This window comes from Stylophora pistillata, chromosome 6 (assembly GCF_964205215.1).
Source record: "Stylophora pistillata chromosome 6, jaStyPist1.2, whole genome shotgun sequence".
NCBI lineage: Eukaryota > Metazoa > Cnidaria > Anthozoa > Scleractinia > Pocilloporidae > Stylophora > Stylophora pistillata.
In genome coordinates this window covers 12,788,983-12,807,605 of record NC_142524.1, presented here as the reverse complement: position 1 = coordinate 12,807,605, position 18,623 = coordinate 12,788,983, and the positions used below count along the sequence as shown (strand labels likewise).

At 38.6% G+C, this 18,623-nt stretch overlaps 1 protein-coding gene and 1 pseudogene across 1 annotated transcript; both read right to left on the bottom strand.

Moving 5' to 3' along the window:
* Positions 1–1,910: 1,910 nt before the first annotated feature.
* LOC148728310 (uncharacterized) lies at positions 1,911–5,652 on the bottom strand (annotated as a pseudogene).
* Positions 5,389–11,162, bottom strand: LOC148728309 (uncharacterized). Its single transcript, XM_088762338.1, has 3 exons — positions 10,432–11,162; positions 8,250–8,621; positions 5,389–7,569 (listed from the first exon to the last, which is right to left on the bottom strand). Exons 2-3 carry the CDS (start codon positions 8,598–8,600, stop codon positions 6,751–6,753), a joined length of 1,170 nt encoding a protein of 389 aa, XP_088618464.1. The 5' UTR covers positions 8,601–8,621; positions 10,432–11,162; the 3' UTR covers positions 5,389–6,750.
* Between the last annotated feature and the right edge of the window lie 7,461 nt (positions 11,163–18,623).

The following is an 18,623-nucleotide window of genomic DNA, read 5'->3' as shown; positions in this document are numbered from 1 at the left end:
GTCTTTTTGACCTTACGCCGGGCAGTTTCTTTTTTCTTAAGAAGGTGTTTAATTTCGTTGTCTAGCCAAGGAGGCGTGTTTTTACGTTTAAAGGTCTTTACTGGAATATGGTCAGCTACTGCACCAAGAAGAAGGTCCATCCATTGTTGCCAGTCTGAGTCCGTATCGGTGGAGTTGATAGACGGCATAAGGTCAGTGAGCCTTAAGGTTTCTGAAAGCCCATTCCAGGCGGCTAGACGATAATTATAAACAGCGCGTGTGTCACAGGCTGATGACTTTGCGGGAACATTGAAATCAAAGAACAATAAGCTGTGATCACTGAAGAGATTTAATTGAGTTGGTGGTACGCATTCAAGATTGTTGACAGTCTCAGAGGACCTTGTAAAAACAAGGTCAAGAATATTATTTTTCCTTGTTGGATGAATGTTAATTTGTTGAAGAGAGAAGTCTGATATAAGTTCCCTAAATTCTGTAGATCCAGAGCTGATATCTTGAAACTGGAATACGAAGTCGGAGTTCCAATACAGATCAGGAAAATTAAAATCGCCACATATAAGAATTGATTCGTAGGTGGAACTTGACTTTTAAAAATGAAGTAAATAAAGAAAGCCATTCATTGATATCGACGCTAGGCGGTCGATAGCAAACACAAATCAATATTTTCTTGGTGTTGATAAGTCCGATTTCAACAGCAGCAATTTCTAACTCTCCTGACCAAGCCCCAGGTGAGACTAAGTTGTAATGAATACTATTTCGTAGAGCAATTAGCACGCCACCACCAAGCTTTCCAGAGGAGCGATCTTTCTTTATAATGTTGTAACCAGTAGGTAGAATTTCATTATTAGAGATATTATCGTTTAGCCAAGTTTCTGTAACTGTTATTATGTCCAGATTTTCGACAATGGCAAGGTTTTGGAAGGATTTTAAATTGCTAACAAGCGATCCATCGGTGTATTTGTTTACACTGCATAAGCTTTGAGCGTTAAATAGCAGACAGCAAAGATTGTTCCATTGCTTTACACTGCGTGATCTACTGGAATCGTTGTTGATTGTTGTTGAATCGTTGTTGATGTACTCGAATAGTTGACCTGGATGAGGGTGAATACCACCACAGAGAGCAAGTTCCAACCTAACTGGGTTGAAAGATGAACAACCTTTAGTGCAGTAACATAGTCTACGGTTTAAAAATCGCTTGCGAAACCATAAAGTAAGACTTGATTGCGGTTAAAAAATCATCCATTCGTTTTTGGATGGCTTTAGAAAATCAGTTTTATCATTTGGTATACGACTAGTGCTATCCAGAGCGGATAAGATAAAAAAATAATTCAGGAGCAAACAGAGGGACGTGTACTCCGCCATCTTGCCAAGCGATTAATTAGGCTGCTCAACCCTGATAAATTATGTGGACTTAACTGGTCACGCTTGACTCCGAACTGCATACAATAGGGAGCGTAAGGCAGCGGTTATGAGGATTCATTTCGCCCGTAAAATATCTTTTGAAATTATTTTCGTTTTGTGGTGCGTCTGTTTCGTCTCAAAAATGAAAACGTGATTTATTTTAATAGCAAAAGTCTTAACAATTTCTTGTTTTGTCATGGAGGCAAAGCCAACAAGTTATATGTCCGGATGTTAACATACTCAGGCTAATTGCATCTTGAACTCCATTAACCAATAAGTCTTGTATTCAGAAATGTCTTTACGGCATGAGAATAGCTGAGGTATCAAAAGAATCACCTTTTTATAGAATTGGTTGCTTTATCCTGACTTAGAATCTCAATTTGGGAAGAGCTTTCCCACCTCAGTTATAGTTCTTTGTTGTCTTAGTGATTATAAATGCACACTCCTCGCTCAGTCCTAGTTCACGTTATCTATCTCATTCCGTTTCCAGCACCACACTTGGTGTTCTTCTTCTATTTCACTCATTTTGGACTAAGCATCTGTTTGGTATTTTCATATGACTTTTGTTTCTTTCCTTAATCTTTCATTTTTAATATTTTTCCTCTCTTTCTTTTCCCCTTTTATTTTCATTCTTTTATATTCTGCCGTATTGACTCTTTGTAGTAACTTCGCTATTACGTTAAACGGCCTCAATTCAACTCTACATGAGAACTCCAGAAGCAGGTTTTGACGATAAATAACTGACCATCGCTTTAATAAAATAACTCGTTAATCATTGACTAAATACACTCCTTGAAAGACGTTAAATCCTATGACACCATACACTATGTACAGCAACCTTGGAGGAGGTCTACACTACACTAGTGCATTTCTTCAAAAACCCTTACAACTGTTAGACCAACTTTTTTTCCTACGTTCATAAAATTTTAGAAACTTCTTGAACCAATTAAGTACGAAAGTCCCATGAAACAAAGGCTTTTGAAGTCTTCCCACGGTTATAAATTGAGTCCTTCGGATTGTACAACAAGCAAAGCTTTATATACATATCTACAACTTAAGAGAGAAACTCGACATCTCGCTGCCAATTACGATAAAGAGTTCTACTCACTGTGCCGAGTCTTGTCTGCGTAACCAATAAACATAAACTTAAAGCTTGGTTTTACTAATAATCAAACTGACGAAGGCGAAATCAAGTTTCAGTTAATAGTAAAGAGATAACGGTTTAATGAGCAAGGCAGTGTAGCTCAGCAAAGACAATAACGTCGTTTTTGAGATGTTTTTATACCATGGAATATTGCGCTTTTCAGGAGAGGTTCTGGTAGACCCGTGTGTGTCCCAAATCTCAACAGGACAATTTGATAGATCTTTGGAAAAGTGTATGCGCTATCTACAGCATGGAACGTCGATAAAGAATAAATTAATATAATTCCAGGAAGACCGTCTTAAAACGCCAACTTCAAAGTTTACTGACATGGACACAACATGTCTAAGGTTGCATATGACTTAGCTCTCATGTATGTCTACATTCCTCAGTGAGAGAATCAGTAACTATCTGAAATATTATTACAAACTTTTAGTTCAAGTTAACTTCATAGATGGACCTGACTTGCAGCCGGTCGTAAGATGCCGTTATTTGTTCTGAGCTTTGTTCCAATTGTTTCTTTTATAGCGCGGCAAGTTTGTCTTTTTGCGGAAAAAGAAAATGTGTCCACAGAAAAGTTGCACGTCATATTTAGCTCCAAACCAGTGCTGCGTTGTAGAAACATTCGATGACCGTGAACAGTGGTGATTCGGATTGATATTGTGGTCACCAAACTCTCCAAAATTGTTTTCCTTGGATATTCCACACGATTTTCCGTCATATTCACATCCTTTCCGTTCACTTTTGGAACTCCTTGTGTGCCAGGACGAACCAATTTTATTTTTCGTCAAGGCGGTGCAATTAAAACAATGGTTTCCACGGATGTTAACATATTCGTACATCTGACATCTGATCCAGTCACCAAAAATTTCATGACCTGCCAGCTTGGCGCGTGCGTAGTCCGTATATTGCAGACCATCTGTAGGAAAGTTACAAGTTGCTCTCAGATGTGTGGAGTGATCAGCAAAAGACTGCATCTGTGATAAGGAAAGTCGGTACCTATTCCAATCCACTGCCCTTTTTCGGTATCAATCTCAAAATTTTTGCCAAACCTTTTGTCCATAAAGATACTATTTAAGGCTAAGGAAAACGATTGTATCAATGTCCATACAAAGCCTGGTTCAGACAGCAAGTCACAGTAAACAAGAAACGCTTCATTGTTTGAGTGAAGGATCTCATACTCTCCTGAAGTCTAGGCAGTGTACTTTGCGATGTCCTCACAACTCTTCCTTACAATCTTCTCACACCGCTGACCAGTATAATTTTTAGGACAAACATTAGAAAACCGGACGCTGTGAGTGACACAAATATCCTGACATACTCCTCCGTTGAGACAAGGATTGGAGCAGCAGCATCTGTTGATGCAACGGTGCTTTCCCGGGATGTATTTGTCTACACCCTAAAGCAATAGTTAATATTTCATTAGTATTTGCAGCACTGGTGTTTACCCTATATCTAGTTTGAAGCGTAATCTCAAGGCTTGTTTTTTCAGCCGAGCGTTAAGTTTGTTGCCCAGGTAATGTAGTGTTATTTTTCCCTTATTAAGAGAACTATTAGGTTTTGCTGATATTTATTTATTTCTAACTTTATAATAATTTTAGTTGGCTGTCATTATTAACGTCGATTTATTTTTGGTAAAGGGCATTTTATTTTGCACTTATGCAATTTGCGCTATATAAAATAGTTCTAATCATTAGATTGAGAAAGAATATTTTCAAACCAGCACGAACAAACGTCTGATTTTTTTTATTCAAATTTGGACCGAGATGTAAAAAAAAATTGGTGATGCAGTATATCTTCCAAAACAATTCATTTTGCACATGATTTCTACGGTGTAGAGACCAGCCACCGAAGGATACTTTAAGAATAAGTGTGCCTTCTGTGAAAGACTGGAGTCAGTTCAGCTCAATATCCTCTTCGGAAGTTTTCATAGAATCTCACTCTAGAGAAATAATGCGTGCACCTTGCATTTCAGTAAAACCACTTTACTTGTTCTTAGACAAACTGTGATGTGAATTCGCAAACATATTTCTTCGTTTGATTTGGTTGTTTGGCGAGCTAAAGGTTTCTGCTTGTTGTTGAAGTCCTACAGAAAACGTACATTTTTCTTTACTTTTTCGGCTTGCATTGAACGCTAACACGTGAACTTTAGAATGTTTTTATTTATATCACTAATACAAAATGGCAACGACCAATTCAAATGGCAACGGCTGTTTACGAAAGGGAAAATTGCATCGGCGAGCAGCGACTCGAGCCGTTTGAGCCGGCGGTTTAAATAACCAAAAGATCAGCGCTTTAAATGTAAAGTTAATATTTACATAAAGTTTCAATGAAATCTGATGTGGCGCCTGAGTGGCCTTCCAGTTAAAAGCAATGCGATAGATATCGCTCCTTGAAACGACGTTGGTGGTTCAAATCCGCCGCACTCGAGTTCACGTTTTGCTTAACTTCCTTTCTTTGTTTTCTTTTTTTCTTTTTCGGACACAATAATTATTTTTCCTGGATATATACATTCAAAAATAGAAGTATTGACACTATTCTTAGCAACAAAGGCCGCCATTTTGTTTGTTTATCACTCGCCAAAAACTATGAAATGCATTCAAAAGCCTAAAATAGAAAAAAAAATTACAGGAATTGACCAACCGAGCGAGCGGACGAGCGCCATTCATCACAGCTACAACTCACTCTTGCGCATGCGCGCAATTCACGAGTTAAAAAGGATTAAAAGATATACAATAAATAGAGGCGTCAGCGTTTTCGAAAAGCTCCGTTTTTGTAATGTCTTAATTTCTGTCTAAACTCAAGCTAGTATTTTTTTCTGATATATTGAGTCTCAAGACATTGTCATATTTTTCCCAAGATCTTAGTTTAAAGCATCCAAATGATAAGTTATTCTTAAGCCCCAAAACTGAATATAACATGATTCACTTAAAAGCTATAGCATGGGACAGACAAAAGATTAAATCAGCTCAACAGTAAAAGTGCATTTTTATTTCGGTTTCTATTGTTGAAATCAGTGTTAATGTAAACATGATCGATAAAGCTTCGATATTGAAAGTGAACACCTTTCCGCACACCACATTATACCTTACTGATTCTGATGACCGCACCATGACCACACTATGCCTTCCTTATCAAAATATTGTGATAATGGCCGATGTTCATTGCTGCAATGCTTGCTATTGACTACAGAAATCAAGTAACTAGTCGAGACATTTAAGAATGTTCTTTAAAAGTCCAGCGCAAAAAAAGTAAGCAATGACTATACCAAAGCAATTAAATACGTTAGTCCGCTAGAAACAAATGCCTCTGAGGTCTTCTTGCGGTTATAAATCGATTCCCTCACGCTTAGACAATAAACAAAGCTTTATTTTATACACATTTACCACTCAGGAGAGATCTCAAGATCTTGCTGCCACTTATAAATGTAAATTACGACGATCATGTTTTGAAAAAAAAGAGAGATCTCAAAACCTTTTACGTCACTGAGCTGACTACAGGGAAACCAATAAAACAAAACTTAGAGCCTGATTTATTAGTAATCAAACTGAATAAGACGAAATTAATTTTTAATTATCAGCAAAGAGAAAATGGTTGAATGACTTGGACAGTGTAGCTAAACAAAGGCAAGGCTGCCGTTTTTAAGTGTCTTTAAACTTCTGACTATTTCACTTTTCAGGAAAGGTTCTGGTAAACCTGTGAGTGTAACTAATCTCCTGACACACCCACCACACATTGAGCGGCCTCACATCCATTTTCTTTCTTTTCTTTTTTTTTTGGGGGAGGAGAGGGGAGGGTATATTAATTGGGTTGTTTGTAATCAAAACAATACCTGAGACGATAAATTCTTTCACGCTTACATTTTAAAACTTTAAAATTTATGGCACATAGTTTTGCCCCCTGATATCGGCTAAAATTAAAGTGCTGACAGAAAGACCGCGTTAAGACACAAAATTCAACGTTGATAACATGGAAAAAAGATATCGGAAGTTGCATATAACGTAGCTCTCGTGTACGTTTACATTCCTCAGCGATAAAGAGTCAGTGTTAATATCTGATAGATTTAAACATTCAGTTCAAGTTCAACACCAAAGGTGCAACTCAATTGAAGTTCCATGACTTCACAGTTGGTTCATAGCCTTGCTCCAATGGTTTCTTACATGGGTTGTCCGGCTTGCCTTTTCTGAAGAAGGAAATAAATCCATAGAAATTTATACATCATATTTAGCTCCAAACCAATGCTGCGTTGTAGAAGTATTTGATGACGAGCAGCGGTGATTTGGATTGGTTTTTTTATCAGTATAGTGTCCGAAATTGTTTTCGTTCATGATTCCATCTGGTTTTCCATCAAAAGCACATCCTCCTTTTTTACTTCCGTAACTCTTTATATGCCAATGTGTATTTACGCTCTGTTTTGTCAGGGCGGTACAATTAGAACAATTGTTTCCTCGGATGTTAACATATTCATACATCTGACATCTGCTCCAGTCACCAAAAATGTTGTGATCTGCCAGCTTTGCACGTGCATAGTCTACATATTGCAGACCATCTGTAGGAAAGTTACAAGTTGCTCTCAGATGTGTAGAATGATCAACAAGAGACTGCATTTGTAATAAGGATAGTCGGTACCTGTTCCAATTCCCTCTCCCCTTTTCAATAGCAAACTCAAAGTTTTTACTGAAACTTTTATTCCCGAAGGTGTCTCTTTCAGCCAAGGAAAACGATTGTATCATTGTCCATACAAAGCCTGGTTCAGACTTCAAGTCACAGTAGACAGAAAAGGGTACATTGTTTGAATCAAAGATCTCGTACTTTCCTGAAGTCGAAGCACCGTATTTTGCGATGTCCTTACAACTATTCGGTTTAATCTTTTCACATCGCTGACCAGTATATTTGTTAGGACAGCCACAGGAAAACCGGACGCTGTGAGTGACACAAATCTCCTGACATACTCCTCCGTTGAGACAAGGATTGGGGCTGCAGCATCTGTTGATGCAGCGGTGCTCTTCCGGGATGTATTTGTCTCCACCCTAACGCAATATTTAATATTTCATTAGTTTATGTTTTTTTTATGCTTTTAACGGCACTGATCTTTACCCCATGTCTAGTTTGAAGCGTAACCTCAAAACTTATTTTTTCAGTCAAGCTTTAAGTTTGTTTCTTATAGCAATGTAGCGTTTTTTACCCTCTTAAGAGAATTATTAGGTTTTATTAATATTTATTTATTTGTAACTGTATAGCTATTTTACTTAGCTGTCATCATTAACGTCAAGTTTCATTATTCGTGAAGTTCATTTGATTTTACACTTATGACTTTTGCGCTATATAAAATAGTTCTAATCATTATTATTTATCATTACTATGATTTCAGAGCTGAGAAAAGAGTTTCCAGCATTCTGATTGGTCGAGCGGTTCCTTATATGACGCTATATAAACCGCTCCACGCAGTTTATATAAAATGTTAAAATAAAATGTTAATAAATGTTACTAAAATGTTATGATGTTAGAAATTTTTCTTGGACGATATTCATCTCGCCTTCGGCGAATAATTGTTAATTATCATAAGGCTTACTGAATTTAGTCAACGCACATACCTAAGAAAGAATTGAGGGAAGGAGGAACAAGTCAAAGGGTAAATTATATAAATGTCTGAGCTGTTACTCGGCAATCAACGCACCGAAATGTGTATAGATAAACAGTTTTTTCTCACCTTCACTGTGTAGCTTCTCACCAAATCATAATAATTTCCTCCATCCCTCCATTTCATTACCGCTGGCTCCAGGTATTTGTTAGCATTATTAAGCTCACAATTACTTTCTTTGGACTGAGGGAAATAGTTCATGGATACACACAGGCAGTTATCTTTGCACTTCACGTGACACTGGGTGGGCCTAGAAACTGTCAATCTTTGAAACACGTGACCTTCAAGAATGTGATTATAAACGACATCTTCATCGATAACAAAGTTAAAATCTTGCCGATTTACATCTATCTTTGCCATAGTGAAGAGAGTCAGGTGTGATGCAAACAGCGCCACTTGAAGATAGAGGACGATGCCCATATGGAGACTGGGCGGAGTGATCTGAAACCGAATACAAAAAGCATGATAATAAGTGAAGACCTATGTCAGTGGACATCTTTGATAAAAATAATTGATTAGTCAACCCGCTAAAAGTGATTCCATGACGCTAAATTGGACTTAAATAGAAGCTACAATTTGAATCTGAATACGGAAACTACCGTGATCTTTCGTTATAGGTAAGACAGCTTTTCATCATAATCAAAGATGTCTCCATCGCAAATATCATGCCAGAATTTGGTTCATATAAACGCTTTTTTTACATTCTACATTCTAAAATAGGGTATTCCAGGTGGTAGTATTTTGTTGCCAGAGATATTGGTTCTCTGTTATATAATATGCAGACTGGATAAACAAAGCGCACCTTTTTACAAAACAAGAGGATTAAAAAAAAACCGAGAAACCTTCCAGAGTGGTTTATCGCTGAATGAATTCTAAACAAAGAGAATGTTTGCGCATAATAGTCATCAGCAATTTCCTGGCCGATTGAAAGGAATGTAAAAGTTCTGATGAATTTATGGCTCAGAGCTGCGAGTAGAGAGGCTTCCAACGCTTAGATGACTAAATGCTTTCCATTCAGCGCTCTAGAAAATCTTCATCTCAGCCACAGCAAGCAAGTGTTTTAACTTCTTCCTAATTAGAAGAGGATATTAGGATCGGTAGCCACGCACAGTAAGATTTTACAAGTATGTCAATATTTTAATATCTGCATGAAAAACACTGGCATTTCTTTCTTTCTTAATAAATTTGGATTGTACATCTAAGCCGCTGTAGTAGACAGCCAATCTTTGGGAAAAAATTTATCGAGGGCGTTCCCTAGTAAGGTCTTAAAATCGAAATGCTTCATGATTGTCAGATATTTCAATATTCTAATTTAGACCTGAAAACTTCCAAATCATCAAACCCCCGTGGAAACCTATCTCTAGGACAGATCTTCGGATAAACTTACCTAAGGATGTGACACCGAAGTAAACTGGAGAAACCAATAGATTGTGAATAGAATATAGAGAAAAACCGAGAGCACGTTTATAGTCATCCTCTACATTTTAGCAAAACAAAGTTTTTACCCTGTAATGAATCTATCAGTTTGCTCAGACAGAGGATATTGAATATTAGACCCGTCCGGTTTTCAATTTATTTACTGCACTAGCCTTACGCTGATAATCAAATGACAGTTTGATCTAAAGCAACGTTACGAAACCTTGCTTTAGATGTCAGTGCAAAGTCCCACACACAAAGACTAACTCTTTCTGTCAACTTTTTTTCCACCTATTTTGTCCTAGAAAGTTGCCTAAACAACATGGATATCTCTGATACGAAGTCATGTTACGTTGAAGATTTTCAAACGAGCAAATGTGGCATGAACACACGTCCGGAGTTTTTCAAATTTAGAATCGGTGATGTACTATTTCTTCCAAAGCAATTCAATTTGCATATGATTTCTTCAGTGTAGAAACCAGCCATCGAAGGAAAATTCATGATAGTTTAGGAATAAATGTGCCTTTTGTGAAAGACTGGAGTCAATTCAGCTCAAGCGTACACTTGGCATTTCAGTAAAATCACTTTACTTGTTCTTAGGCAAACTGCGAAATGAACTTTCAAATAAATATTTCTTCGTTTGATTTGTTGGTTTGGTGTGAGCTGAAGCTTTCTGCTTGTTGTTGACGTCCTAGAGAAAACGAACATTTTTCTTTACCATTTATTTGGCTTGCATAGAACGCTAACACGCCAACTTTAGAATGCTTTTATTTCAATTAGCAATTTATCCATACTTATAGATATGGCTGTCCAAAAAGGAGTTATCTCAGCTTACCTTTTCTTTCCTCTTTTGACGTTTCGATGTTTATTCCGCTTTTCAACAGCAGTGTCTCTATAGCTGAGATAGTGAGTTGCACCCTCCTTTTAATTGCCGCGTGAAGAGATGTGTCGAGTCATGTCTTTTTGATATCTCTAGACACAAACAAAACTATTAAAAATATTATAATAAGAATCGTTGCAGACCAGAAGCAAAAGAAGGAGGTCGCTAATATCCTCCTGTTTTATTAAAGTTGTCTTACATTGAGAAATTAGATATACAGGTAGTTTGATTTCAAATTTTGTTGTCTCACAGGTTGACCATAGTATCTTCATACGTTTGCAAAGAGGAATTTAGCTTGCCACAGTTAAATTACCTTTCCAATGTTTGTTGTAGCTATCAAGAGAAGTGTCTCAAAAGCTGAGATTAAAGTTTCACCTTTTTTTAATAGTGGTAGGAGGAGATATGTCGCACTGCATCTTTTAAATATCTCTGAGTAGTGACGACAAACAAAACAATTTTATAATTGTCTCTGGAGTAGCGATCACAGACAAAATGAATTTCATAGAAATAATCCGTAGGGAACAGAAACAAAGAAAAGAGATCGCCGAACAGCTGGGTGTCAAAACTCGTTGCCTCTTAATAAAATGAATAGAATTGACCACAGTTTCGTACGTTTTCAAAGAGGAATTGCGTTGAGCACATTTGAATTGCCTTCAAAGAAGCAGGTGAAAAATCAACATGAATTATGAAAGGTGGTCGCTCCGGCTCCATCTCTTTATTTTTGGCAGAGTTCTGATAAAGGAGCCCACGATCATTAAAAGCTCGAAAACATCGAAAAGACCAATTTTGAAATTGCTTCCCATCTTACGTCGATAGCCGCCACCTCTGATGGTATTCCAAATAGGTTTCTTTTTAGTCGTGTATTCGTTTTTGCATCACTGGCGGTGTGCGTTTTGAATGCCGCAATTAAACAGCATTATTGCCCGAAAAGGAAAAAAAAAAAAGAAAAGAGAAATTTCAAGAAATTTGTAGAAACCGTAAATTGAATATTTACTGCAGCTAAGTTATTAAAGGCAAACATTTTTTCTTTCTTTCAACTCTCTAGTTATCGGAATACAAGCAAATCTCTAGTTATCGGAATACATGTACCCAAAAGTTTATTGCCGTAAATTAACCTAAAAAGACGATATAGAGATACCTCTCGACTGTTTTGTTGACATGACTTGGAATGAATTATTTGGTTATAAATGAGACCGCGATGTCGGCGCTTTTTAACCTTTAATGTCAGATGGAGATTGAACGATCGGCCTTATATCACCGGAGTGGCGGCGTATCGAAGTTGAATACTTTTTCACTTAACTCAAACAAAGAGGAAATGAACATATTTTAATCCTTTTTAGAAATTACCTACGCCTTCGATGAGGAAGTTAATTGAGACATGAAGGATGCCCAAGAAATAAAAACAAGATAAACCAGCGAAAATGAGAAGCACCAGTTGCGAACAATTGCCAACAACGTTTCACGACGAGTATGATTATATAAAAACCGATCTCCTACTGAAAAGCGAAAAATTGTTCAAGTTTGCGAGGTTAGGGAGGATGATGTTGATTTTCAATAATTAATAAGGAATCTTCTTTGTTTTTATTCTTGCACATTCAACAGTCATTTTCGAACATTTAGTTTGATGTATTATAGCTTTTTGGAAAGCGGTAAAAGTGCGTGGAGCCAACTTAAAAAGCTCGTAACTTTTTGATAGTGTCGGCGAAAAAGTCGCAAAAAGGGAGAGACTGAACAAAGTCAGAACAAAGGAAAATTAAATACCCCCGTAAAACGATCCTCTTGGGCTTATTGTAGTACAAACACAGTTGGCTTTCTGTACCGGCTCTCGAAATAAACGAGTCATTCTCGATTCTTATAACAAGTAAATATTTTTTCTTTATATTAAATCCTTTAATGTTAGCCTCTAACTCGGCCAATATCAGCCATCTTGACCTCACGCTTGGTCAATCAATCCTGAATAAGGTCTATTGTGCACCAGCGCTCCTCTTCACAAACACCTGCAACTGTTATAATTACTTTATTTCGTATATATGCGACATTTCAGAAATGTTTTGAAAACAACCGTGATGTTATAAAGTAAGCTGTGATCGTAATAAAGTACTTAAGAGCTGCCGTCTGTAAATATCGCCCGGAGGTGTACGATATAAAAAAATCGAAAATCCCCAAACTTTGCCAGAATATAGGTCTGCATGAAATATTTCTAGAAAAAATACTCTGAGTTCAACTGCATTTTTATTTTTCGCAAACGGTGGCAAAATCGGTTTTGTGGCTCTCACGTCAGCTTCACGAGGTTTAGACAAGCATTATTTCAATGAATGAATGAAAGCCTTTATTTAAAGAGGGTAGCACTTAATAGCTAGAGGCTAATAAACTTGTGGCCCTCACAACGGTGTGGCCTTGAACGTCGCTTGAAAATAAACGAAACAGTAAATGTGACCAAATAGTTTCCTAATGAAAAGAACACGTATTTACAAACAGTCTGAATTATTCTTTGTTTGATATATTCCGTTGCAATCTAAATTTTTGGGGAGGTTTTGGTTTTTTCCAATATTACACTGATTTTGTCGGACAGAAAAATGGCAAGATTGAGATGGTAAAATCGTACCTTGGTGCATGGCATGGGGTTATATCAAGTCGATCCAACAAAAGAGCAAGGTTTCTTCTTCAAATAACTCCAAGAAAATTTTTGGGCTGCTCAAACTACGAAATTTTAGGACTCCAAACAAAAGTGACTCGAAGGTCAAAGCACGCCAATCTTTGTCACGCAATTGGAGGTGAAAAATTAACAATGCGCACGTGGAAAAGATAACAGACCGCTTTGGGTGCGAAATATCGTTACCAATCTGAATGAAAAGTTAACTTTGATCAAAATTTGTCGTTGCTGCTGCTGCGGTTAACCGAGAATTAAGATTTTAGCGGTTATTTTTGAAACAAAACAAGCCAAGATGCAACATCGTCCAGTTCGAAGTAGCCGAGGACGAATACAAACCGTAAAATAAATATGTTTGCCATATTTACACTTTGATTTGAGTATTGTTTATAAATTTGTATCATTTTATCTCTGTATATCGTAAGTGTCAAAGTGATAGTATCAGTTGTTGCGTGCTGAGCCCTTTATGTTTGGTCGTGATTCCCAGACACTTGCACATATGACAGTACCTATCTGCGTAAATATTATTGTAATGATGGCCTGTTAATATCCAGATAAGTGCAGATGAACTCAACAAGTTTCTTTAAAGACCCATTGTGACTTACCGTGATGCAACGCGGTCGTTTCGCAGTTTCTGGAACCCAGAAAGTCGCCATTAGGGTTTCGAGTTTTAGTGACGGAAAAATCCGTTTCCATCTAAACATTGTTTTAATATTTTGATCAAAAAATAGGTTCAATAGGTAGATATGGTATCGTGAAGTATTTTTTGGTGATTTTTGTCTCATAATTCAATCTGTGGTGGAATGATTTCGCCTTCGAGTCATGCCACCAAAAAGAAAGACGGGACGGCCACCACAAAATGAAAAGCGTGTAAAGTTATGGTTGAGACAGTCAGTATAAATTTCGTGGCATGAAAGGAAGAATCAGTTGGGGTATGGAGGCAGAACTAATAGCGAGTTTTCTGAGATCCTAGTACATCGAGTTTCAATATCGTCGCCGCAATCCACTTCAAATGGTAAGAGGCGAAGGATCGACACAGACGACGAACAGAATCACCAGTCACCAGTTGCAAGTAAGTTCATCTTTGCTCGCCTCTTTGCTCTATTCGCATGAAATGTATTTGAATGTCGGAGATCCTCGCAGTGACCCTAAGTTTATATATTACTTTCAGGTCGAAGGCCTCTCTTTGCATCGACCCCAATTATGCAAGGGACTCGCCATGTTGATCGTCACGCAAACAAGTAAGATATTATATTCACGGGTATATTTTCCTGTATTTTTCTCTAGTTCGTTTTTTCTACAGTTTAGCTATAGTTGTCTTGTCTACAGTTTATCTGATACAGAATTACAAATTTGTTTTCGCGGTAGTGATGTCGATGCCACCGGTGTGTCATTCCCAGATGAATTTGACATGTCTGCCATCTTGGCTGGGTCATCAGCATTCGCTTGTCGCAGTGTCAATAAGCATTTTGCTACATCACGTGGAGATCCGTCTAAAAAATTCCCCTCTAGTAGAGGCTTCCGAATTCCACCATCTGTAACACACCGATGCCTTCCAACCTATTAAGTTCCTCTGCAATCTTCTCTTTCAAGGCAAAGGGAACCGGTCTGGGTTTAAAGAACTGCGGGGTGGCATTTTCCTTGAGCTTGAGATGAGCGGTCACTCCCTTGATAGTGCCCAGACCCCCGTCAAACAGTGAAGCGTACTTAGAAACCAAACTTTCTACTCTGTCGCACGGCTCAAGGGAAATCTGCTTGATCTGCTTCCAGTCAATTCGAAGAACGGACAACCAATTTCGTCCCATTAGTGCTGGACCATTACCGGCCGTGACAATAACTGGAAGGCAGGCTTGTTGATCACCATACGACACCTGGACTTTCGCCTCCTTAAGAACTGGAATTTCATGCCCTGAATAACTCTTCAGTCTCACGTCAGTTTGCCACAAGGACTTCGCTGCCAATACACCCGACCAAACATGGTTCGGAATGATCGTCACAGAAGCACCAGAATCCAGCTCCAAGTCCACTGACTTTCCGTCAATCAGTACTGGCACGATCAATTCGTTACATCTTTTCTGGGAATCGACTACGGTGAACATAGGCCAGGCAGACTTGTCCACTGGTTTCGGCCATCGTCACCGTTTCTTCAACGCTATGGACTCCACCGGGTTTCTTTTTCCTCTTCTTCCTACTTTTCTTACTTTCTCCACCCTTGGCTTTAGGTGCACGCTTCTCCGGACACTTAAGTATAATGTGGCCAAACTTCTGGCATCCATGGCACTGTGCTTTACGATGAAAACATTTTTCCGGAGAATGGTTAGTTTTACCACACCTGAAGCACTCGGGAAAAGTTCCCTCGACTTTCTTGACATCGTGGGCGAAACCATGAAATCCTGAGGCTTCCTTTTCCGTTAACTCACTAGTACAGGCTTTCTCCACTGCCGTTTGTAATGTCAGCGTCGCTTCAGCAAGTAACTTTCGTTGAATTGACTATGAACGTAAACCACAAACAAACCGGTCTCGAATGGCTTCCTCGCGATAAAGGCCAAATTTGCAGGTCTCCGCTAACTTTTGTAGCTTGGCGAGGTACTGCCTAATCGTTTCGGACTCTTCCTGTTCGGCTTTGAGGAACTTGTATCTTTCCGCGATAACTATCGGTTTTGGATCCACATGCTGTGCCAGAATCTCCACAATTTCCGCGAAATTGAATTCCTTCGGTCTCCTCGGCGCTGAAATGGACCTCAACAAAGCATAAATCTTACTACCCATTAATGTAAGTATGCTCGGTACACGCTTATCTGTCGGTATACTGTTAACTTCAAAGAACATTTCGAGTCGCTTCACATGTTTCCAATCGCTTCCCGACGTAAACTCTTCCATACGCCCTAAACACGATGGATGTACCACGATGCTAGGCTGCACTGGTTCTCCCGGTGTATCCGCCATCCTCGTCGCCAACTGTTGTGTCTTCACTCGAAAAGCGACTCTAAACTTTTAAGATACGACCTTTAATACGCAACGATTAAACTAAAACTGACCAGCAGCTTACAACACATGCGGTTAAAAACAAAAATGCTAATAAGTTCATAACAGTTCTGGGTTACGAAACTCCCGCGAGAGTTTTAAGCTAATTAACATAACAGAAAACTGCTAATTTTGTTGAGTTGAAATATCGGATGAGCTGTATTTACAGGTAGATCCACAGGGTCAGCAAACATTATTCTAATTCACCCCCCTTTCCCATCCTAACCTCCCTTATCGTAGGAAGCTCCATCGTGAATAGTTAACTGGGATGTAGGCCATTCAGGGTAGTAAAAAACTTAGTGGCAGCATCAGTATTTGACATTCTTGCAAGAGTATCATCAACGTATCTTCTGTACAAACGAGGCATCAAGCCATCGCTTGTGAGTTTCTCTTCGAGGTGGCACATGAAGACGTTCGCCATTAGAGGGCCAAGGGGGGAGCCCATAGCTACTCCATCCGTTTGCTCATAGCTAATCTTGTAGGTTTAGTCGAACACCAATTTTTCGGCTAATACAACGGCTCCAAACCCGACCTCTACGGTCGCTACATCGACGACTGTATCGGCGCCACTTCCTCTACCGGAGAGGAGCTGACTCAATTCATAACCGCAGTCAATTCTTTTCACCCGGCTCTGAAATATACCTGGGAAATTTCTGACAATTCTTTATCCTTTTTAGACATCAAAGTTTCAATTGAAGCCAACGGCTTATGTACTAGTGTGTATTACAAACCTACAGACTCGCATAATTACTTGTTGTGTTCGTCTTCGCATCCATCTCACGTTAAGAATTCCATTCCTTTTTCTCAGTTTCTAAGACTTCGTCGTTTATGTAGTGATGACTCTGATCTCCACAAATCAGAGTCAATGTGCCATTTTTTCGATAGACGTGGTTACGCTGATTCTGTCGTTCAAGCGGTTTACCACCGCCCCCAACTTATTGATCCACATTCACCACTGAAAACGTCACAAAAGGAAGATTCCGACCGCATTCCATTCACTCTCACGTTTCACCCTCATAACCACTTAGTTAAATCCATCATTCTTAAAAACTTTAAATTACTTCAAAACGATTCAGAGACAAGCACTATATTTTCGCAGCCTCCGCTCATTTCATTCAAACGCGACAAAAATATAGGCAATTTTTTGGTCAGAAGTTCTTTTCAGACTAATGACCAATCAGGCACTTTTAAATGCGCTCGTGCACGATGCAAAACGTGTCGTTTCATTCACAACACTGAGAAAATATCGGGACCGAAACGATCCATTAAGATCACCGATCACTTCAGGTGCACTTCTGCCAATGTCATGTATTGCATAGCTTGCACTTATTGCAAAAATATTTACATCGGTGAAACAGGCAGAAGACTAGGTGACCGATTCCGAGAACACCTTCGCGACGTGGAGAAGAATGACAAGGACACATCGAAACCAGTCGCTAGACATTTTAATTGACCTAACATTCTAAGCAACACATGGCAATCTGCGGTCTTTCCTTACACTTAGGTAGCACGAAAAGCCGGAAAACTCTTGAACAAAAGCGCATCTTTCAAACCGGCAGTCTAAATCCCACAGGTACCAACGAACGCTTTTCATTCCACTAATTTATTCGTGTTTTTCTCGTTGTCATGTTCCCACCAATCACGTAGCCCCTTTTTCTGCCTTTAAAAGCACACACAACCCACAATTCCCCTATTCGCTCCGACGAAGGGCTAACGTTCGAAACGTCAGCTTTCATAATCGTAACCATGGCCAATTTACCATTTCAACTTTGTTGATATATTCAAATTGTTTCGTTACCCCCACCGACGCAGCCCCAAACAGTTTCTTTTGAAACTATCAGCCTTTATCATAAGGACAGCTTTAACTAGCGCAGTAAAGTGAATCATGATTAATTTCAACCCTGTTTGCACGTGTTTGGGATCGCCAAATTGTGCCTAAGTTGAAAACGGCTTCCATCGTTTTTCTCAGGAATTAACAGATATTTAAAGGAAAAAGCTACATGGCATTCATATACTTACTAAAGGCAATCTATATGCAAAAGACGAGTAAATTTGATATTTTTCAGCTTTGTCGAAGATTTGCGATTTTGTTTGATTCTTTCAGGGATCTGCTCTTAAAATATAAAATGCTTAATTATTTTCAGATATTTCTATATTCTATTTCAGACCCGAAAACTTCCAAATCATCCAACCCTTGTGCAAGGACAGATCTTCGGTTACACTCACGTAAAGGTGTGACGCCGAAGTAAATTGGAGAAACCAATAGATTGTAAATAAAAACAAAGAAAAAGCTGTAGTTCAATGAAAATCGTCATTTCGAGAGTATGTTTAAATTCAACCCCTACATTTTAGCAAAACAAAGTTCTTACCCTTTAATGAATCTATCAGTCTGCTCAGACGGAGGACATTGAATATTAGACCCGTCCGGTTTTCAATTCACTTACTGCACCAGCCTCGCGTTGGTAATCAAACG

What these genes read in the sequence shown, in the direction of transcription:
- LOC148728309 (XM_088762338.1), bottom strand. Translation starts at nt 8,600, where the DNA reads ATGGGCATCGTCCTCTATCTTCAAGTGGCGCTGTTTGCATCACACCTG. An exon ending in TGAGAAGCTACACAGTGAAG is followed by an intron (nt 7,570 to 8,249) that starts GTGAGAAAAAAC and finishes ATATTGCGTTAG; the next exon opens with GGTGGAGACAAATACATCCC.